The sequence below is a fragment of the Paralichthys olivaceus genome, chromosome 10 (assembly GCF_024713975.1).
Source record: "Paralichthys olivaceus isolate ysfri-2021 chromosome 10, ASM2471397v2, whole genome shotgun sequence".
NCBI classification, from domain to species: Eukaryota; Metazoa; Chordata; class Actinopteri; order Pleuronectiformes; family Paralichthyidae; genus Paralichthys; species Paralichthys olivaceus.
This window is the reverse complement of record NC_091102.1, coordinates 18,784,432-18,807,721: the sequence shown is the minus strand read 5'-3', so window position 1 is coordinate 18,807,721 and position 23,290 is coordinate 18,784,432. Positions and strand designations below refer to the sequence as shown.

Sequence of the window (23,290 nt, the reverse complement as noted above, 5' to 3'; positions counted from 1 at the left end):
TGCTACTGAAAGATGTGATACAACCCCCCCCCCAATAATAACATAAAGACAGAGCAATGTAAATGTTTGTGTAGGTTCCTGTGAGATTCTGCAGTTTATGACTCCCTTCCCTTCTTCTGGCAGCATGCAGCTCTGTTGTGGAAGACACATCTATCCTAAGCTGTGCTGGGACTGAAGGGCACCTGTTCCATCTGTGTGGATGGGGTGGGTAGAGGAGGCCCAATCAATTGCACTGGACTCATTACAACAATACAGACAACTATTAAACACAACAATGGCATTTGTGGCTACTGTCAGTGCATGCACTGACTTGCACTGAGTGTTATAACAAAAGTTGTTAGCAGACTCATGTCTATCTGTTTGTGTGTGACTGCTGTAGGTGTGAAATAATGTGAATTTATTTAGATCCCTTGCAAACATGCTTATTCTTTTGTGTCCTAATGAATAAAATAAAGTTAGATAGAAGTTAGTTAATGCAGCATTAACAGGGTCGTTGCCCTACCCCTATGTAGCAGTGACATTGGTGTCAGGCCATTATACAGTGGTGCACAATACAGGAATGAAACTGCTGGAAATACACACAGCTCTAATTAAAAAAATAAAACTTCCAAAAAACTTAGTGACTAAATATTTTAATTTTTTTGTTATTCAGTAAAAGTTTTAGAATATTATTTTCAATGTTAATAACAAAATGTGTTTGCATTACATGAAGGGAGTGAGAGTGCACTGTGATGCAAGAAATCTGGCAGTGCCTGAGGCAGTTTCTCTCTGCACTACCTTGACGGCAGTCTCAGGCAGGTAGTGTGGGTTGCGTAGCTTGGTGGTGATGTAGAAGCGAAAGTCAGGAGAATATTCAATGGTAGAGTCTCCCAGGCGGATGCACACAGCACCCCCCTGTTTAAAAGTCTGTCTCAGCAGCAGAGGCTCCAGGATAGGGTCCAGCTCCTCGCCGACATTCTCCAGCAGCACTGAAACAAAAACAACGTTTTAATGGTATTCTCTGACAAGAGGAGGCTAACTAATTTCTACTGAAACATTTACAAACAAATCTGGGAGCTGCAAACCCAACCACAGTTGTCTCCTGTTGACCAACTCGGCTGCCTCAAAAGCTGAGTCATTGCACAAGTTCAAATATTTTGCAGCCAGACGAGGCCAAGGTAAAGTGTTTTTTGCCCATATCCCAAACTTAGCTTTGCTTTCTTTTAGCTCTTCTGAAGTAAAGTCTCAGTGTGGTCATACTTTAATTATGTATAGTGTATTCTTCTCACCTAGCATTAGGTTAGTCATAGTATTTACTCCATAATTAAACTAGATTTGTTCCAGTAAGTAGCACCTATACACTGTAAACACATACAAACACACACACACACACACACGTTGCATTTCTATGCTGTTGTTGGTCTCTCACTTTCTGTCAATATACTCATGTTCCTTCCTGTGGAGGACACCTTGTGAATATAGCTTGAAAGGTGCTCTTTAAATTAAATTCATGTTATTCATATAACAGGCATATGAGAATTTTCTCCCTAACTACAAAGCCAATACTCCAACCAGAAACTTATATTAGTTGTACTGTAGTATACTACATTTTTAAGAATGATCCAACTATCGCAGCAACAGTATATATTGTGCAGCACATTACAGAGATATTAGAAGATTTATAGAAGAATAACCGTCAACTTATTTAGCACCCTGTGAATATCATTGCATGCAGCCTCCACTGCAGCCTCAATGAACACACACACACATCAACATTGCTTGCAACAAATGCCTTATCCCCATGACATCATTATTAATGCAATTTCACATTAAGTATGATAATGCTTTTCTCATGTTAAGTATACTGGTCCATCTATAACTAACAGTATGCCTGATTTAACTAAGAGGTAGTGACAGCTGATGAAGATAGTTAAACCGAATCAGGGCAACTCTCTCCAAATCGCTTTGGAGCATAATTTTGTATCAGTACATCACATCAATACTGCTAATATTCCAGCAGATTAAACAGCACTTTGTACTGTTTAATAAACACATGCCTAGCCTGAGGGATTTGGCAGGGAAACATTAGTTCAGTTGTGCTAAAAGAAAGAATACTGGTCTAACAATCTGGGTTATAAGCTGCAATTCAAACAGCAAGTAACTATAAAATTGTGAAATAAACGAACAGGCTATGGAGGGTGAAACTAAACCCCTGGGGACTATTTTTCCCCCTCCAAGGACAAGCTACTCTCTGAACTGTTAGCCTTGGAGTCTGCCAGTAAGCAAAGAACCGATGGCTGGCTGAGTAGAGTCATTATTTAGATGTCTTTTTAATGGCTGTGTAGCTGTCTCTGTTTCTAACTCTAATTCCTGCCTCGCTGTTCCCTCTCCTACCTCCACAAAAACCTTTGAAAAGACCAATGTATTTTTCCGTTCTTGGTTGTCACAATGTGTGTTTTTGCAAAGAAATGGTGTAAATGGGGTCAATTCTGAAACCTGGTTATGGATCAATGGTTACATCCACACAGTGGCACTGGGGATTGAAGTGCTGTTCCAGTTTACGGCTAGAAAGAAATATGTTTTTATAAAACAAGACACAGACACTGAAAAAAATAGCACAGGAAATAGTCATGCCCATACATGACAACTTGACCCTGCTGCTGAAAAAGGAAAAACCATAATTGATTTCTCCTGAGCTTTTGTTTGAATCATAGGAGTTTGACATACTAATAGTGAATGAGGCTCATTGGAACACTCACTCAGAAATATTGCTTATATGAATGTTTCCACTGCAGAACAAAGAACAAAGGAGAAAAACACCTTATGCAGAGCAATAATTAGTCACTGTGGTAAAGAGAGACCCCAACAGGCCGAAATAGAAACTGCAACAATGTGGATGAGGCACGAACACAAGGAAGCATCATGCCAGAGAAATACTTGCACTCACCTGGTGTGCCAAACTGGATGCAGTTCTCCAGAGTGCGCACAAAGTCGGCATCAGTCAGTTTAATAATATGCAGGCTGTTGGCCTTCTCCATGTTTTTCACCCACTTCTTTGCCTGGCCCTGGGGATCGATCATCAGAGGCCACCGCCTGGAATTACTGCACACACACACACACACACACACACACACACACACCAAATTGTAAGAGATTCTGCGACTATTAAGCGTAACACATCAGAACAGTAGGGGGGATGTTGGAGGACAAGAACTGAGATGTGGAGAGCAGCTCAGGAGTGGACGTTTACTTTCAGCACATTTAGACAGCTCACAGTTGGAAAGCACACCAGGGGCCATAGTATTGTGATTAAAAAGCAATGTTGCTGCTTCATTTACACAAACAAGCAGATGTCTCATCCTGTTTTCTTCCCTACATTTAAAGGTTGAATCAAACAATGTCACATGGGTTCACAAGTTACATTACAAAGTTATGTCATTGAGTGTTTATATGGACAGCAATATTACGATATTGACCCGGTTAAGGCAATAATCTGACTAAGACACTGTCACGTAAACAGCATTTTCTGATCAATTTAACATGAATAGGGTCATACTTGGATTAAGCACATTAAGACATGTGAAGCAATATGACCGTGGTTGCATCATGTAGACATGCACACAAATTATTTGCATTAACGTTATATTGGACTTTTCACCGTATTTTGCGACTTCCACATACAGCAGTTACCAACTACTTGACAACACATGTCCTGTCCTGGGTGAAATCAAGATGGAAAAACAAAAATGCAATAATATATATATATTATTGCAATATTAGAAAGAAGACTGTAGCATTAAACGATTTCAGGTTGTGGACTTAATGTTGCAACTCTTAATTGGGCTATGTTCAGTAAGATGTATATGGGAATATGAATGGAAAATTCTAGCAGCTCATGGAAATATTGGTGTCGATGTAAACTTAGTTAAACTTAAATTTTAGTTGGGCTGATTGGTATTGGGCACTCTCATCCTGATCATTTGCTAATTGAAAATAATTGTAATTAACAAAGCAGCATTAAAAATATACTGCAGCGAGCAGTTTAGAGGTCCAGTGTGTAAGATTTAGGTGAAAGGGATCTATTGGCAGAAAATTGTCCTTGTGATGTTTTCACAAGTGTTTTTCATCTAAATTGTGCAAATTGTTGTTTTCTATATCCAAAAGAAGAGGCCCTTTGGGTAAAAAAAAAAAGATTGATGGCTTTGCCTCTATTTCAGAAACAATTTGCAGGTGCACCACACCACCCAAGGTGCTGCTTTTGTGAAAAGTGCATTTGAACTCTTCTTGTGTGTGTGCTTTCCAATTCTATTCCAGATATTTCTTTTGCAAAAGTAAATTTTTATGCACTGCTCTGTACAGCTTTCTAGTGTAGGAATATATCCATTTTCTATCAAGACCGGCTGTCAGCAGATGTTCAATATTAAATGACTCAGATCATGAGCAGCAAAGATGTTGTCTGAGACATCCAGTGTTGGTGCATTAACCCTCTGGAGACGGCAATCACGCCAACATAATAAAATCATGTGATGAGTCTTGCGTGTTTTGGATTTATGTTTATACAAGATGTCAAAGTGAAAAATTCATTGTCTTGTCATATATGTTGTGCAGAGATTGAAATGACATTGGCAAGGTTAACATTTTTAATGAGGTTATAAAGGGACAATTAAAAGCATTCACTAATAGCTTGGGGCTCCTTAGGGTTAAACTCTTAATGATACATTAAACACTATGTCAGCCAAGTCATGGTAAAGTTGGTCCTCAATACTAACGAGATTATGATGCCATTGTCAATGGAGAAGCTGTCTGATGGTAGTCCAGCGATGGTCCACACACGAATCTTGACTGGATCGCCCAGTGAGTTCAGTAGAGACATATTTGGGGAGCAGGGGATCTCGTTACTCTGACAAAGATCCATCCATTTCTTTGTCTGATCCTGTAAAGTAACACATTTATGAATAATTACTTCCTCTTCACATCACTACATTGGCAGCATCAAACGAATGAGAGCAAGCGCTATTGAAACGTTCAGATTGTAATTCGCTACATCACGCTGCCTTGTCTGTGTTGTTGCGGCCTCAGAGCCAGGCGTAACAGTTGAGAAAAATTTTCACCGACATATCTATCTAATAATTCCAGAAATCTTGGTATGTCCGTATGTTGCTCGCATATCTCGAGAACCATTCATCTTATCAGCATCACACTTGACATGTGTATTGATAAGGGTCCAATGAAGTGCATTGTCAAATTTGGTATGATTTAGACATGTGATATATATATTTATTAATAAACTAATAAAAAAAGGCAACCAGCTCTCTGTTGCAGCAGCAGCTCAGACTCATCAACGTAGGTGATGTTGTCGATTACAACAACAGCCCATTGATCTTGGCCTGGAGACCTCTATCTGCAGCTGGATATATGACCTCCTGCAGGTAGTGGAAAGGTGGCGTCACTGACAAGCTGGTACAAGGCAAACAACCTCTCTCACAATGTCAGCAAAACAAAGGAGATGATTGTGGATTACAGAAGAGAGCAGGGAGGTGGACACCCCCCCATCCACATCAGCGATGCTGAGATTGAGATAGTCAGCAGCTTCAGGTTTCTCGGTGTGCACATCACTGAGGATCTCTCCTGGACACTTCAAACAGACACCACAGTCTAAAAAGCTTGTCAGCGACTCTTTTCTCCTGAGACAGGAAATTTGGCATGAACGCCAGCATCCTCCAAACTTCTACCACTGTACCACTAAAGGTACCACTAAAGGTACAGTGTGTAAAATTCTGTGATATCTAGTGTTGAAATTGCATGTTGGAGCTGAACACCACTCACCTCACCCTCTCCTTCCAAACATAAAAAAGAAACTGTGGTAGCCTTCAATTGTCATAAAAACTCAAAAGGTGTTTAGTTTGTCCAGTCTGGACTAATGTAAAAAACATGGCAGCCTCCGTAGAGAGGGTGTCCTCGATGTAATATAAAGTATATAAATATAAAGGGCCTTTTCTGTGGTAAAGAAAAATACAATTCATACAATTTAGATGAAACTAACTAGTGAAAACATCATGAGGATTATTCCACATTAAATTTCTGCCAATAGTTCCCTTTCACCAAAATCTTACACACTGGACCTTTAAGAGCTTGCTGATGGGCTGCATCATAGTGTGGTATGGAAACTGTCGCAAATCACTGCAGAGAGTAGTAGAGGCAGCACAACACTCAAACAGTTTCTCAGCCATCCAGGACATTTACCACCAGCGGTGTCTGCTCCCGGAAGGCACACAACATCATCAGCGACCACGGCCATCCAGCACACAGACTGTTCACTCTGTTACATCTGGCAGACACAGTATCTACCATCGGTCCTTCAGGTTCTTCAACTTGTAGTCAACTCATGACTAACAACCCTCTGCACATCATTTTTCTGCCTGTTTGCGCTTTATTTGGAAAATGTGAAATTATATAAACAGTGCAATTATTATACTTACACATGTGCAATAACTATTGACACACACTCTAAACAGTTAAAGTCATTACTTCAACTGCAACGGATTTCACACTGCACTTTTGGATGTATATAGTCTTAGTTTTGTATTGTATTTGATTCTTTTTGCCTTGCTTTTATTTTAAGTTATTAAGTATTGCACTGCTGAGCTGATCAGTTTCTTCTTGTCCAACACCTTTCATTGTTCTGTTGACCCTGTGTTAACTGCATATGACAAAATACAAATTTAAGATTGAATTCAGGGTTCTGTGCACTGAGTTGGGCTTAACTGAACCTTTGGGTGAACAGCTCTTTGTGCAACAGAGGTGGGGCAGCTTCAAGGTCCTGCAGCCGGTCTTTACTGGCAGCAGCTCAATTACTGGAGATCACTTTTACAGTTTCAGAAAGAAAACTGCAACCAGCATTAGCAAAGGCGAAGAAAACAGCCCATTACAAATGTGCAGGTTTAGAAGGGGTAATGCAGTAGCTGTTAAAATACTGTATGTATATGTACACAACCAAATTTAAAGAGAGTAATTACAATGGTATGAAATTGAGCAAACCACACAAACAGTAAGACATACAGTAATGTGCTTGGATGATAAAGATAACAAATTTAGTCCCATCCTTTTGCGTTTTGCAGCAGCACAATGGGTGCATGTGACACAGAACAGAATATTAGATTTAAACAGTCAAGTGTCTTTGTATTTACTTTTTACCCAACTTCTCTCAAACGTTTGACTTTCCTTGCTCTGCAATTTGCCTTGGTCAGTTTGCTTAAGAGAAATAAATACTGTGACAAACCATTAATGGAAATGTTAACTACAAATGTAGCATCTATGCCTCAGAAGATATTAAAAAGACTTTACTAAAAACATGCACAATGCGCAAGCATGCACACACACACAGTCACACAAATGCACACCTCTGACAGCATTGGTATGTGTAGGAGAGAGAGAGAGAGAGAGAAAGAGAGAGAGAGAGAGAGGGAGAGAGGTGCAAGCCATGGACAGCTGTTTCTGCAACGCCCCTCTGCCACTAACACAGAGCTGCTGCTCAGCACATTATACATTATGATCATTGATTCTTCCTTAACAACTAATGTGTGAAGCAGAGTGACTGCAACATGACGTGAAGATAATTATTAAAGATGTGCTGAATAGGTTGATACAATATAACTATAAATGGGGTAATAACACAATATCAATATTTATTTTTTTATAATTATGATTATTGTCAATATAGAGATACTGCAACGGCAGTAATCTACCTGCATGTATACAGTATTTGTCCTTTAGCATACCTGTCTGTAGCTTGAGGTGAAGGCTCCCAGGTAAGCTACTATGCCTGCTGAGATAAGGATATCCCCCGTCAGGTTATTGTAGAGCTCTCCGAGATTGAAGGCCATTTCACTCCAGCGCGTCTTTTCTCCACCCAGCCCTCCTATCAGCTGCTCTGCTCGCTCAAGCTTCTTACTGCACAGATCCACCTGAGAGACATAATCAAAAGAGAATTACATGAATGTGTTGCACTGTGGTAAATTTCCCCAGGTCAAGGAACTGAACCAAGGGCGTGCTAACGGCAGGAAGTTTGCAGGCACACATTAAACTCTGAAAAGTAGAACTGCTGTCTCAAGAAAAAAGGCTGTTAGAAAAAGCCATTTTACTTCAAATCTTGACAACTATTTAACAAAATTGTTCACTGTCTACAATCACACATAGAGCTATATCTGGCACCCATAATACAGGGTGACCACAATAATTCTGCGTTTAACTCCTTCACTCATGTTGTAAGGGCTGGGGGGAGGGTAAGAATCATTGGGGATCATTGAGGGAGCATCTGCTTTTTCTGTTTTTCAATCTGGAGGGAAATGAGACACACCAAGTCTTCATTGCTCCTCTTTTACCTGCTCAATAAACTCAGTAAACTCAAAATAAACCACAAATGCTTAATTTGTCTGGCAAGACTTTGTCAGCATCACAGCCCGCATAGACCTTGTAAAAAAGTTTGCAATCAAAAGTTTTCCAGAGTGGGTGCCATTTTGTGTCTAGTGCTACCTGGTACAGGTGAAAATGTAAATTCCTGAATGCTCCTGTGCACAGAATATTAAATAATTAGAGTTTTGTGTGTGTTTATAAGGAACATTTGCCAAATTTTGAAGTTTGTAAATTGAACTTCGTTAACAATACCCGAGTTTGATATATGTTCATCATATAACACAACACTTTCTACAAAATCCATTTTAGTGATCTGTACATTTCACAGTAGCTCAATGTCGAGTTGGATGTATGTGAATGCGTAGTAAATTACACTAGCTGTACACTGGAGGGAATACAGTGTAATTGATTAACATAGACAGCTTATTGAATATAAATTCCCATGGACATTTGTTCATCACAGAAATAGAGACTGTGTAGAGGGAAAGTGTGTTTTACTGAAACAGCAAAAAAAGATGGAAATTAAATTAAGTGACGGGAAACTGATAACTGTATAAAGCTAGGTTTAACAAACTAAAATAAGGATGACTGAGATGTGTTGTGTTGACATGACTGTTGTGATTTGTTAAATGAATCAAACTCAGTGGCAATCTGGAGGGAAACAAGAAGCACTGTGTCGTCATTTCTCCCTTTACCTGCTTAATACAGGAAACACTTTTGTTACCATGGACCTTACCCTTGAGACCTGTAACACTCACACAGCACAAACCTGATTCTCCAGGTCAGCTTTCTTGTTTTTATTAGCGTCCAATGTTTCCTGAAGCTTTGCAAGCTTATCTTGGACTTCTTTGAGTGCAGCCTGTTTTTTCTGCAGGCTCTCCATGGCCACTTTCAGCTTCCCCTCAGCCTGTGCCAGCTTCTCTTTCTTTGGAGCCACCACCTTGGCAACTCTGAGAGATACATTAAGCATTCTTTTACAAGGTTTTGTGAACCACAGATAAAAAGAACACTGTGTTAATGGTGACAACATTATCAAATCCCCTAAACCTTTAGTCATCTATACTCATTAAGTCTAATATGATCAAATTGATCTAATTCTGACCATTTATCTGGGACAGTGACATTTGCCAGCTAAAACATAGAAATTAGCTTTCATAAATTGCAGCAGCATTTCAGCCAGAACAATACTGATGTGAACATTTCCCTTGATATGATTTGGATCTTGGATTTGTCCTGCTTCATGAATCATTTTGAACCCAGCACATGCATGATACACCAGCACCAGGAGAATCGAATTGAATGTTCAATTACGAACATCCACTTTAATCAATATTACAGATAAAAGCTCTGCCAAGCCTTCCAAACTGAGAAACACCAAAGGAGAAGAACATTACTTACTTGTCATACTTGTCCATGGCACAAACCCACTTACACATGCCTTCAGCTGCAGCCGATGCAGCTCGAATCTTCTCGGGTACAAAGTCTGAATTGGTGATGTACTTGCTACGGATGATTGCGATGAGATTTGGTGGGATATTGTCCTTGTCATACTCGTGGAGGCTCTGGAGAAATCTCATGTCTCCCAGAAGCTTTTTGGCTGGGCCCCAGAAGTCCTCCACTTTTTTACCAGAGCCTGAAGGGTCTGGCACACGATCTGGTTTGATGCCTTTGAGAATGCAGATTGCTTCCATCACCAGCTTGACAGCTGTGGGGGGGCTTTTCATGGACTTCATCACTGTGATATCCTAAAGATAAAAAATAACCACATTATTTGACAACTGGCCCTACCACTAACTGAAAGCACACTATCTTACATCAGAAAAAAACATGATTCTATTATAACCTGAGTGGTGAGAGTATTCAACGCAGCCAGAGCTGACTCCAGGATCGGCATGGCTACAGCCAGGTCAGCATCGCACTCATCCTTGATGGCCTTGGCAGCCATGGCCTGTTCGTTAGCCTCTGCCTCATCCACTTTCACCACCTTCTCAGTCTCAGCCACCTCCACAGATTCATGCTCAATTACCACCATCATCTCATCGACCTCTTTGCTGGCCACAAGTAGCTGTGGCTGCAGAGCCTCCAGCTCCACTTGCATGGTGGCCACCTCGTTTGCTGCTGACTCTAGTTTCTCCAGGCCCACCTCATAGCGATGTTTCAGCTTCATCACTTCACTGGGCAACGTAAAGAAAGAGATATGACACATTTTCAATCAATTCTATTTGGCCACGTTTCCAATTCAGGTCCTTTATACCTACAAGAAACTTGAGCTATAATAACACTTTTTCAATCAATATTATCATCAGAGCTGACAGAAACATCAAAGCTGCTTTCAGACATGATGGACTGAATGTGAGGACACAAATGTCCTGAGTCAGAGGCTCCGGATATTCTCTGAAGTTTCTGCTGCCAGCAAACTTGTGAGGACACGACTGGTGCAAAGCTAAATAAAACATTTGGTCAGTTTTGGTGATAAGGGCCCACACCGGTGTTGATGTGCTATAAACAAGCAAGTGATTTCTGCAGCAGAATTTACATGCTACATCTTGAATCCTGCCCTCACCTGAATGCTCCAGAGACTTTTGTGCTATGGTGAATGGATCTAAACAGAGAATCTCCTGCTGTGTTGTTTATATTTTAAAGGCAACTTCTGGAGAAAGTCCGGACCCAACTGTGAGGATATTCTTTGGAGTTCATGTCTGAAAACTGCTAAACAGAACCTCCTAAATCTTAAACCTTACGCTCTTTTTGTTTTCAGCAGGGCTTTAAAGGTGGAAATGAGCTCCAGGTATGAGGTTGGTGTGACATAATTGTGGCGCTGCAGTTCAGTCAAAAAGCGTGCTGACAGCTCAATAGTTGAGGTGTGAAAGCTCTTGCACATGTTTATGCAGCCTTCTCGGGACTCATCTGTCATCTCAACATCCTCCAGGAAGCGACAGGCCACTGCCTGCAGGGCATCCTCAGGCCAGGTCTGACAAGGAGGGAAAAATGCTTTACAGCCAATCATACAAACAGTGTATTTTATTCTCTGCAACAGTTTTTTTCATTTTGGGCTTCTGAGCTGTGATCAGTGATACATTATGTGAAGAGTAAAAAAGAAAAAGATAATTTTACATATTTTTGTCTTACAGTGGTCATGCTCACCTGCTGTGATGAGGCACTAACACTCATGTATGATACAGTACACTATCTCTCTCTTTTGACTAACTATCCGCAGCATCTAGTTGGGAGACGAACAATGATAGCAAACTCATGCATCATACATATACACACACCTGGAACCAGTTAATGGTGCAGCAGTTAATGAGGGCAGGGAAACGTCTCAGGCGGTTCCTAAAGGCATCTCCGATGGGACTCATGGCCAACACCACATGCAGCTGAGCGCGACAGCGCTCGACAAACATGTTGAAAAGGGACAAGGGGCTGCCGTCCGTCTGCTTGTCCCGGTCACGCTGGCGGTCCAGCACGCGCATTCGCTCACAGATTTCTTGCTTCTCATCAACTGCAAACAGGTTAGGCACCTGGAGAAAAACAAAACAAAACAATATTCATTTGGGCAATGGCTTTGTAAAGTAGATCACCTTTGCACAGTTTCTCTGTAATACACTGTAATATCCATTTGTCTAACTGTGTATAGCGTACATCATTCATTTATTGCATCCATACATTCATCCAATTTTCCAACATTTTCTCCACCCATGCTAACTTCTTTCTAAATGTAATCTACTGCAACTCATTCATTAATCTTTTGATAGGTCTTTTGATCTGTCATGGCTTTTCCTGTGTCCCCTCCCACCCACTTTACCTCACCAGTGTTGAGCAGGTTACCGATGTCTTCCAGAAATGACTCCATTTTGATTTGTGTGTCTGTGAAAAGGAACACGCCGTGGGCTTCACCCTGTGTAGACTTCCTCATTATTAGCTTCAGGTCATCATGCCATTCCTTGGTTCCATAAGCCTTGGAGATCTCCACCTGGAAAAGCTCTGCCTCTGCCATGTACGCAGCCAACCGGGTGAGAGACTGACGCCCACTCCCACCGACGCCCACCAGCAGGGCGTGTCCACCTGGCTGCTTAAGGATGCGTGAGATGCGGCACACGTGTTCGATGGCAAAACGAAAGAGCACCAGATTCATAGGTGCCTTGCTGATGTTGTTGAATTCCTCCAGGTGGGACTCTACCACCCGTCGGAGCTGGTCAAGGTTCTGCACCTCACGGTAGTTGCGATCCTCGCCCTTGGGGTCGTGAAAGTCACAAAACATGAGACTGCGCAGGTCGTCCTCAGTCACTTTTCCATCACAGTCCTGGTCCAGATGTCGGAAGAGTTGATGGAAGTTTTCCTTCATGTGACTCTGAGACACCACCTGTAAATGATTTACAAGCCAAGACCGATCTTTGTCCTGGACCAGTCGATCGTAGTACACCCTCAGGACCTGGGGATCAACAAAATAAAGGAGTGAGTGGGAGATAATAAAAAAGAGAGACAAATATAGAGAGATGGCAGCACACCGTGTGTGTTACATGTTCAGATAGGACAGGTCATAAACCTCTATTGTTAAAGCAGTTCACAACATTTTTAACATTGGAAGATGATAAAACAATAAACTACAAAAATATGTTTCTAAAAATATGTATCTATTAGTGCAAAAGTGAGCTGGAGCTGTATTACAATGTAGTTCTACGATCTCAAATTTCAAGATATTTTTATTTTCTTCCCACTTTAGGTTATTTAATTACCGTAGGTTTCAAGTATTCTCCACTGTATATCTGTTGCGTACAACATTACCTCATGTACCCAGAGCCGTTTGATGACGCAGGGCTCATCTGCAGTCTCTGGCCGTGAAAGGCAGATGCCCTGGATGACCCTGGAGACGTCACGCAGATTGAACAGGTAATGAGACTTTGTGGGAGTTGGTAGCAGGTTCTTGGTGGCTTCTTGGTACACTGACATGGTGCTATTGACGATCTGCGAGGTCAAAGCTGTAAATGGCTCCGGGAAACCAAAGCTGTGGATAAAATAATTAATTCATTTTTTGGGTGAACACTTTCTTTGAAAAATGGGTGTGAGTCTTGCATGCAATTGCAGTCTCTGACCCCTGGGCCACACCGTTAACCTCCCCTATGTCTGGTGACTACTTCGCCTATTTGCTGAGGCGTGTACAAGTGTGTTTTCACACCATGAATGTTGTGACTGTGATGCTGATACTGCGGCAATGTGACTGTGGCACTGTGACTGCCAGTCCTATCTTCTGATATTGAGTTTAATATTGGCCATCAATAATAGAATGTTTGGTTTTATTTCATTATAAATTAGAATGTATATTTAGTTTATTTATATTTAGGAGAAAGAGAGAGAGAGAGAACACAAGAGAAAACTATTGCATTTAGCATGATGGTCTTATTGACATGATATAACAAGAGACATAATAGAATACATGTGGCCTCTATTTTCTTCTTTAATAACATTCAACAAAATACAGTACTTATATTATTGTCATATGTGCTATAGCCTAGCTATATCTCTATCTTTGGTGGGAATCATCTGCCTTGTGTGGAAAAATAGGCCCCATGCTGGATTTTCTAGATGACGCACCACTGTAGTGAGGCTAAACTGCACTTCTTTGCTTTACATTAGGAGCTAGGGGAAATGGTGCCACTTTCATTCCCACTCCTGTTGCCAAACGCCAAAACTGTAACTCAATAACCTTCCTGTGATAAGTGTGAGTCGCAGCTTAAATTGCTAGAGTCAAAAGTCATTAAAAATCAGTGTTTATCTCACATATTCCGTGAGAAAACTTAAAATATATTATTCTCAACATTTTAAATAGAGTTTGGTGTGTTTGTGACAGTGAAAGTTCCTCAGGGCTTAAGGACACTTGAATGACAGCACATGAGCAGTATGGAAGCACTGGTTGCACTGTTGCACAGTAACAGTTAAATACTGTAGCTTAAAGATGAGTGGCAAAGAGGTTCCACAACCAACACACAGGCAAGTTAAGCATTGTGTGATTAAACAATTATTTAAACAAAGACTGATAATCATTTTGTATTGAATAACAGTCTTCCACCATATTTTATAGGAAATATTGCCGTCTTAGCTGCCAAACAATGTTTTATTGGTAATCAATTACAACTCATTATTTTTCCTAAAAGTGACGGGATGCTAATCCACTAGTTGAGAGTCAACTGTCATATACTAAACAAACAAAAACAAAAAGAACAGACAGCATCAATAGATTATTAGTATGTAGAGGTTTGGTTATGAACACAAAATACCGTATGGTGAAATGCCAGTCTATGATCCTGGAGAAGATTGTGTACATCGTCTTCTCATCGAAATCATTAATGGTAATCATGTTGAAGTGGCGCAGATAACGAGGAGTGACAGGGTTCCGCCCTCCACCTAAAGAATAAGCAGAACAGAAAAAAAAAAAAAAATGATAACCCTGAAAACTGATACCATTGAACTGAGAGGTCCAACAACATGTTCTTTTATATCTCAATGGTGGAAACTACTAGACAGTTAATCTCTTTATCAGAATGTTTTACTTTTATAAAGCATAAATGTAATATGCAAGCAGCAGCTATCTCAGTCTATAAAGTCCATTGAGGGGATGTTTTCAGTGATATTGGTGTTACTATTTCTAACTGGACGATGGGATATAGCACTGTCCTGAATTTGAGACTCAGGTTTACATTGGCATGTACACTGATAGCTTATTTTTGGCAATTAAAAATCAACATGATGTTATTCACCAGTAAAAATAAGCTCACCCATAAAAGCTGAAAGCACCAACTGCAAGTTGACTGAGAGTGGCAGCCCTCTTTCTCTTACAGCTGGTAGCTGACTCAGTGGACATGGGTGCATTCAAGCTTACACAGGTAATTGTATTGGGAGAGGAAGTGCAATTTGTAAGCACCTTAAGGAAGCAGGGACACAACAAAGCGGGTAGTGGCTGGTTTGTGACATCGTCTCCACAGCACTTTAGCAGCATTTATGTGACAAAAAAAAAAAGCTCCATTTTGTCGACCAATCTAAGGCTTTGAAACTGTGTCACTGATGTACCAATGATGCTGCTTACCAGGTGGCCCCATAGCACATATAATCTGGATATCCACAAGGTTGATCATGGAGCAGTTCTTCGTGTCATACCAGTTCCAATGGTCCAGCCACTGTCGCAGCAGCTCCACAGGTGGCTGGGCACCATAAACCTCCCTAGCTGGCATGTTCACATCGTCCACAAACACCACCTGATAAATACAACATAAATGGAAAAAAATAATGTCAGAATGTTTCGTACTTAAAACTACACTGATTTCTGAAGATGCAATTTCTTTCACTTCAAAATCAAAAATGATTAAGTGAATACAAATCTTTACAACTGAATCACCTAATTAATTCATCAAAAATAAATGAAGCATACAAACATAAAACATCATATGAACATAATGAAGAGGGATTACCATTTTCTTCCCCAACGGAGGGCCAAACACGCCCTTGCGCCGCTTATCCAGCTTGGACATAATTATGTTTTGGGTCTGAGCAGCTGTAGTCTGGGCTGAAAAGTTGATAAATAATGGGCTGTACACATCCTTCTGCAGGCGGTTCAATAGGAAGTCCTGGGTAATAGATATTTGAAATAAGAGCACAGATTATCTTCAAAGCAATTGTACAGAAGTACAGTACAGTATCGTATACTATACCATGATTATATATATTTGCAGAACAATAATGCAAAAATGGTGACATTTGTGACACCATACATCCTGTAGGTCAAAAAATTGGACAATTATGTGGTTTGTGTATGTTTTAAAAAAATATAGAACACTTAAAGTGATTTAAGAAGGTGTAGGAATGTCATTGGCTTAATTCAACAACTAAATGTAATCAAGGTACTAACATGGTTAATAACCGCAGGCTTAAAAAAAAGAAAATGCTCATTACAGTTGAAGGTAGTTCACTCTATTCTCATGACACCGTATGCAGGTTGAGTGCATAAAAAATGATGAATCCCAATTTGGTTCATGCAAATGGTTGTGATAAGCTTTAAAATCTAATTAAATGTGGCAATTAGTATGTATTTCATTAGATAAAAATTGGATCTCAGTTAATCCCTGAAAATGACTTTGAAATGAAGTAGGAAATTAGTTGCCCTCTGAGGACATGTTCTAAAGTAATGTTCTGTAGGTCAAAAGGGTAAAATCAATGAATTCTAGATTTTCCACAAGAGTCTTACAAAAGGGCCTTTTACTATAAGCTAAAGGGGGCTTTTTACAAAAGGTCATTTTGATAAATGGGCCTTCTCTTTTTTTTTGAACAGAGAACATAGACTCTGGTGATTTAATCATGGTTCATGGTACTTTTATTATGTACCCCGTATGTTCAGAGCACACAGCGCTCGTACACATGCCTGTGAAATCATGGGTAATGAACTGGAAAATTGAAGTGGGCTTGCAATGTGAATGATCACAGGATGCAGCCAAGGTGCATCATCATCCTCTTCTTGTGTGAATTAAAAACCAGAGGCACAGCTTGTGTCTGACTCACTTCAGAGTATTCTGAAGGGTGGGTGATGGAGAGTTGTGTATGTTTGTCTGACGGTGCTGGTGCCGGCACAGTGCCAGTCACATTCTTTATGGTCTGCGTGCTGTTGCTGCTTTATAACTCCTGCTAGATTTCCCCAATGAGATGATCTCTACGCTCCCCAGTGTCTCAAGTTTGAACACACTAATGGATGAACTAATGAAGGGAAGGGAAGAAAGAGGGATTAGTCCTTGATATAAATAGCCAAGGGTCTGCTGAGAGACACCCGCTTCGCACCTGGTGCCCGTAGCTGCATTGCTTCCAAATTTGGGAGAAATTAATAAAAGATTTGTCTTTTTCCTGATCCTTGTTTATGGAAAGTGTAAAAGTCTGATTAAGTGTGATGTCTTGAAAAATTGTAAAAAAAAGCCTATTTTTCACGACACCCACTGCACCTGCATCACCTCACCTTATATTCCATTTAGTTTCACATGAAATACATTCTTTCTCTCCAAAGATTTTGTTAACAAAACAATACATAACCCACTGTAATGTAGACGCTCTTGCCAGTGCCAGTAGGGCCGATGAAGATAGTGGGCCTCTGGTGGGTGACAAGGAGCTCCATGAGTGCCATGTAGCGTAGTGTGTTCTCAGTGGGAACAATGATCTCGTTGAACTGCACATCTTTGCATATGGGGGGCGCAGTCTTTAGCTCATCTGTCCACAACTCCCACCTGCCTGGGCCCTGAAGAGAACATTTGTTTATTTGATTTTGAAAGCGGTGTAGAAATATAACAGAACAAGCACACAGACACAGACAGTGAGGTTACACAGTAACACTGAATTTAGTTATAGAAATATGACACTGTGACATAGTTAACCTATTAGACCATTAACGAGTGCCTCATCCAAATTTCTCTAGATGTAATACATTTCCTGATTCCTTTAACCATATATCAAAACCAGAATTACGGCAGTGTGGAAAGAAACTGAACTTCATACTTTTACTCTACCTGACATAACTACCAAATAGAGGGGCTGGGAGAAAATCCCTGTTAAAAAGATCTTTTAAGAATTGGTGGGACTGAGTTTGACTATGATCTTTTTAACACTTCACACAGAAGGTGTAGTGTTTGTGGAGGAGCTAGGATTTATATAAATCAGGGGCCATGTAAGGGCCACAATTTACACAGAGAGGCAAATTAAATGTCAAACATCTATTCATGGTTCCTGATTTAGTAAGATGCAAATTCAAATGTCATTTCTTATTACTGTAAACTCTATAGCTCATTGTGTTCTTCAAAAAATGTTTTCTATACACATTTTCATATATTTTGATAGTTTTTTAAAGACAATTGACAGGACAGGGGCACTTCACATACGAATCAAGCATAATGTTTTGTTATTGTATTAATTATAATTAATACTAATAATAACTAGCATCTGTATGAATATTTTCTATACGGGCTTACTCTGTCTGCCATATGAATTAATTTGTCAAAGGACTATTTAGTACATGGTTCAATAGTTAAGAGACTCTCAAAAGCAGAATGAGCAGGTCGCTGCTCATACGGGGGAGAATGAGCATTTCAGATGAGACATTTGATGTTAGGATTTGCATTTTAGATATAAAAAAGCTACTGTGCCCCCACTCAACCAAAACATACCAGGAACCCCATGAGCCCATAATATCTTGACTGTAAATATTCTAATATCTTGTATTCGACCAAATGCAACACAACAATGGAATTTGCTTATATTGTGGGCCATAAACAACACAGGCATTTGTACATTAAGATGTCTAAGATGATTTTCAGAATTGATTCATATCCATTGGTATTTTTTACTGCAAATATTATGTCACAATAGGAAAGGCAGAGGTGTAAATTAAACAAATGAGGCTGAATTCCATGTAGCTGCTCCAGTTTCAAGTCCTGGTGTTGTTGCTGACTCACTGTCACACTATCATGTCTTACCAGGACACTAAAAAGAGACCATCTTATATACCCACTTCCATGAAGTACCTGGACTGTGTTTCTTTAAGTGAAAACGTTGCTTTGTTCATCATCCTCCATGATAAGAATTCAAGGCAGGTGGAGAAATGTGACGGACACGACACTTTATAAAGGTCAAGCACAGACAGAAAACAAGCTTCATTCTTCAAATAAAATGTAATAGTGCTATGCCACTCTGTCCAGTCCACAAGTGCTTAATGTAGAAGGGGCTCTCCCCTGTGCTTATTGGCAGTTATTGTGACAAAGATGGCATAAAGAAAAATACTGTATAATATAACCATTTGTAGTCTCTAACGTGTGGGAGAGATATTTCATTTTGGTCCAGTTCAAAAGACAGAATAATATTAAACTCAACTAAAATCATCCCCACACACATTTTTCCATAAGCAGCTCATTAAGACGGAAGTCATACATTTCAAAGTGCTTCTTGAGACCGCACTCGTGCAGCAAAGAGCTCACAGCTGCACAGTGATCAGTGACAGACCTACCTCTTTAATGAAGCGATATTGGTAGACTGTTCCCTCAGTGGGCAGGGGAACCGTCAGCTGTTTATGTGGGACCTCGACAGTGGCCAGAATACCATGGCAGTCCTGGGTTTCCTTACTCAGAGGACCGTTCAGTACCTCCCTCACCACTGCATCGAACTTGAGCCGGCCCGTGTCGTCACAGCTGGCACCCACGGACCACACCAGGCAGAAGACAAAAATTCCCTGTGTGAAAAGGGCAAAGGTTCAATGTTTTTGTTTGAGTGTCAATTGCTGCAGGGAGGCCATTGTAAAAAGGGGATTTCATCTTTTATCTTCTCTTCATCAGTGGCATTATAAGTATACGTAAATTGCCTGCATCTTTAGAGCTTTTCCAGATTTGATGTCCACTCAAAGTGCTTCACAGTACATTTTGCCATTCACCCACTCACACAACATTCATACAGCGCATTTATGTGCAGCACTTTTACACATATCTCAAACACTGCCAGGGATAATTTTATCCCATTCCATGTGCTGAAGATACTGAACCCCAAACTGTAAACCTTCTGGTTAATGGACAAACGGCTCTTCCTCCTGAGCTTTAACCATTGTAGATCCATTTTTAGTTTGAATCTTGATTCGAATCCCTAGTTTGCATGTTGTAATTTTCCCATTTCTTTGTGGGTTTGCGATGGGTACTCCACTCCACAGTCCAAAGGTTTTAAGTTGACTTAAGTCTCCAAATTTACCATAGGTTTGAATGTAAGTGTGAATTGTTGTTTGTCTCTGCAATACCCTGGTGACTTCTCCAGGGAATATCCCACCTCTCACCCATTGTCAATGTCAGCAGGGATTGGCTCCAGCCTCCTCCTGCAAAGCATTGTAGCTGATGGATGGTCATATTATCATATTTTAACCATTTTACCTGAGGAACAACCTACAAAATGAACAAATGTTTAAGACGGGCTTTGTACAGTGAGAGAAAAGTATTAAAACAGATACCAACACACTGTAATGAAAGCCAAACTTGAAAAATCCATGTGCACAGATGGGGTTTGCAATTAACAAATCGTTTAAAATGTACAGCAACCATGTAAACATCTCTGCCAGTGTACAGATTATTTTATGAAACAAAAACCAGAATCCACAGAGAAGAGATGTCTTTGTTGGAGAAAACAGCAGGAATAGTGTAGGAATTGGAAATGAGGCTTAGCAGCCTCATGATAGCTCCTGCTGTTAAAGGGCTGATTAATTCAACACTTTGATAATGACTGGCTGAGAAACATGGGAGAGAAGGTTGAAAGGCATTCATCAGTGCAGTGTGCCACGGGGGGATAATAGCAGTGTTTTCAAAAGACATGATTCAGAGGCAAAAAAAATCAATTGGAACTCATGCAGGGGGCAGAAGAAAGGGCTCATCTGCTAAAACTTTTCCGCGCTTTATTGGCCTGTTCGGAAGCAGATCCGACAGGCTGTGTGCTGTATACTGTATATTCCATGTTGTTTTAGGAAAAGGTTTTGAATGTATCACAGAAATCAAACATTTTTATAACTTCCAGTCTGAATTACGGTTAAAATTACTCAATCTAGCTACAGATAACAGCCTTTCAGTACTTTCACAATTTAATTTTACAGCTAAATAATATTTTTCAGCACACGATAAGATAATTTTTTGTGTGTGTAAGTTTGCTTTAGTTTGAATGTATATGAGGTATTTGCACAATTTGTGCAACTTTTTTCACAGACATACGCAAATGAAAAATGACAGCTCAGTTAATGTTAGTATTTATGGTTGGTTTTTACTGTATCCTAACTACCAGTCTGACAAGAACACTGTATGTTGCATCATGTGCGTACATATAATATGAAACAGTAATTAAAAAGAGGCATGGATGTGTTCAGTATCTTTGGCACGTGGATTGGGATAAAACTGTTGATCTTTTGGTTAATGGACAAACTGCTCTTCCTCCTGAGCTTCAGCCACTGTAGGTGCATCTTTAGTTCTCATTTTTCCATGTTCCATTTCCATGTTTTCTGTGGGTACTCCAGGTACTCCAGGCCAAAGGTCTGAAGTCGACTGTTAGATGTAGAGTGGGGAGTTTTTTGTTTTTTTTATCTGAGAGACCATTTCCATACATTACTCTTTTGTGAGGTTGTAGGACTGCATTACTTGAAGAATACCATTTAATATATAATGTTAGATGTTTTTTAGCCTACCGTGGGTTTACATGTTTAATTAATATGTTTCAATTGATTATAATAATGTAATAATAAATAATGGTAGTAGCAGTCATAGTGACTGTGGACACAAACCTCCAACCAAGAGCAAATATCTGTCTCATTCATGTTCTTCATCTTTTCATCATCATGAAACTCATCAATCATGCAGTCCATCAGATTCATTAAGGACTTGACAAGATTGGTGTCAGAAGTTGGGGACAGCTCCTGAAATCAAGCAAAAATTAGATAACACACATCAAAACTTTGAAAGGAATTATTGGACTCAGAAATCATTGGACCAATAATCTGAGTGGAAATTTCCCTTTGGAATAAAAAGAAAATATTGTTCATTTGCAAACAGCAGCTGTATCACAGTATTTCTTGAGGATGTTTCAGCACCTTGGTGGCCTTTCGAATGAGCTGTATGCAGGGTGGCAGCATGCGGTCAAAAAGGCCAGCGATGAGGTCTTTGTGTGTAGCACTGACTGTAGTTGGCAGTGTGTTGAACCAGGACAGCATAAGAGGCCTCCAGCCCAGCATATGGGGCTCCATGTAGATCATACCACAGCGAGACACCTGCCACAAATATACATCACATCTGAAAAACAATCATCTAACAAGTGGTACAGTAAAGAACATTTCAGCTGCTTTCGGACATGCACTGAAGTCCAGACATATTCCTGAAACTTTCCAGAGGGACTTTACATGACAACTTGAATGTCAGAGTCAGTATCTCTGGACGTTTTCCCGAACTTTTCCTTCCAGCCCTCTGGTAAAATGTCCAGAAAATGTCTGAGGGAGTCCATGTGAGAACACAAAATCTCCAGAGAATTCACTGCGAGTGAGTGAGTTGTGTGTTGAAGACATTACAAACACATGGACGGAAAACAGGAGGAATGCAAATATTTCAGGATGAAAAAGAGGTTCCATACAACGAAAGAGAAACGCCAACTAGGAAAGCTAATAAGATTTGAGAGATTTTGGCAATTGCGGTCAAAGCCAGTGTTGATGTGCTGTGAACAAAAACACTGGTTTCTGCAGCAGAGTTTAAACTTCATGTCCTGTTGTGAACCCATCTGACCCGGAAAAGGCAAACTCTGGTCAATGTCTGGTCACCATTTTTGGACACGTCTCCAGAGTTCAGATGTGACAGCTAAATGTATACTGTATATTTTAGCTAGTGAGCAAAACTATCAGGGCAGGGCTCAGCAGTTTAGTATCAGATATGATCATAAAATGCTTTAAACTAGGAAAAGATCTGTACTTGTCTGCCGTAATCTTCATCCTAAATTAATAAGGCTGAGAAAAAAAACTGTAATCCTTCTTTTTATCATTTGTACTGGGAGCCTGTGTCCAGTGTTTGGGTTTTTTTAAATGTAATGTCATATACATGAAAATCTGGTAGGGCAGAAATGGGTAAAAGAGAAGGGCAAGGTTTTAAGATAAATACATTTCATAGACAAAGAGAGAAGGAGAGATCAACAAAGTACAACATGGACTGCGAACAAAGTGATCACTAAAACTTTGAAGCCTCTGCATTCAGCATGATGAAAGGAACAGATGCCTGGCTATAGAGAATCAAAAATAGAAGTCTGTTTAATAAAAAAGTTGAGCCAGCTAGATGCAATCAGGGACATGGGTTTTCTCTCACGGCTTCATTGTGTTCCAAGGACA

The 23,290-nt window shown here is 40.1% G+C and overlaps 1 protein-coding gene across 2 annotated transcripts in view; it reads right to left on the bottom strand.

Annotated features, from left to right (window-relative positions):
• The window catches only part of dnah7 (dynein, axonemal, heavy chain 7), a 74,015-nt gene that overhangs the window by 18,095 nt on the left and 32,630 nt on the right, over positions 1 to 23,290 (bottom strand). For both annotated transcript variants that reach the window (XM_069533212.1, XM_020089706.2), the window contains exons 33-50: positions 22,016 to 22,192; positions 21,710 to 21,841; positions 19,418 to 19,639; positions 17,462 to 17,659; positions 15,855 to 16,010; positions 15,473 to 15,641; positions 14,667 to 14,793; positions 13,177 to 13,396; positions 12,197 to 12,823; positions 11,667 to 11,912; positions 11,133 to 11,362; positions 10,235 to 10,565; positions 9,790 to 10,136; positions 9,161 to 9,341; positions 7,758 to 7,943; positions 4,749 to 4,912; positions 2,927 to 3,081; positions 778 to 968 (exon numbers count right to left, since the gene is read on the bottom strand). In XM_069533212.1, the coding sequence (XP_069389313.1) occupies positions 778 to 968; positions 2,927 to 3,081; positions 4,749 to 4,912; positions 7,758 to 7,943; positions 9,161 to 9,341; positions 9,790 to 10,136; positions 10,235 to 10,565; positions 11,133 to 11,362; positions 11,667 to 11,912; positions 12,197 to 12,823; positions 13,177 to 13,396; positions 14,667 to 14,793; positions 15,473 to 15,641; positions 15,855 to 16,010; positions 17,462 to 17,659; positions 19,418 to 19,639; positions 21,710 to 21,841; positions 22,016 to 22,192 (4,059 nt within the window). The remainder of the gene's footprint in view (positions 1 to 777; positions 969 to 2,926; positions 3,082 to 4,748; positions 4,913 to 7,757; positions 7,944 to 9,160; positions 9,342 to 9,789; positions 10,137 to 10,234; positions 10,566 to 11,132; positions 11,363 to 11,666; positions 11,913 to 12,196; positions 12,824 to 13,176; positions 13,397 to 14,666; positions 14,794 to 15,472; positions 15,642 to 15,854; positions 16,011 to 17,461; positions 17,660 to 19,417; positions 19,640 to 21,709; positions 21,842 to 22,015; positions 22,193 to 23,290) is intronic.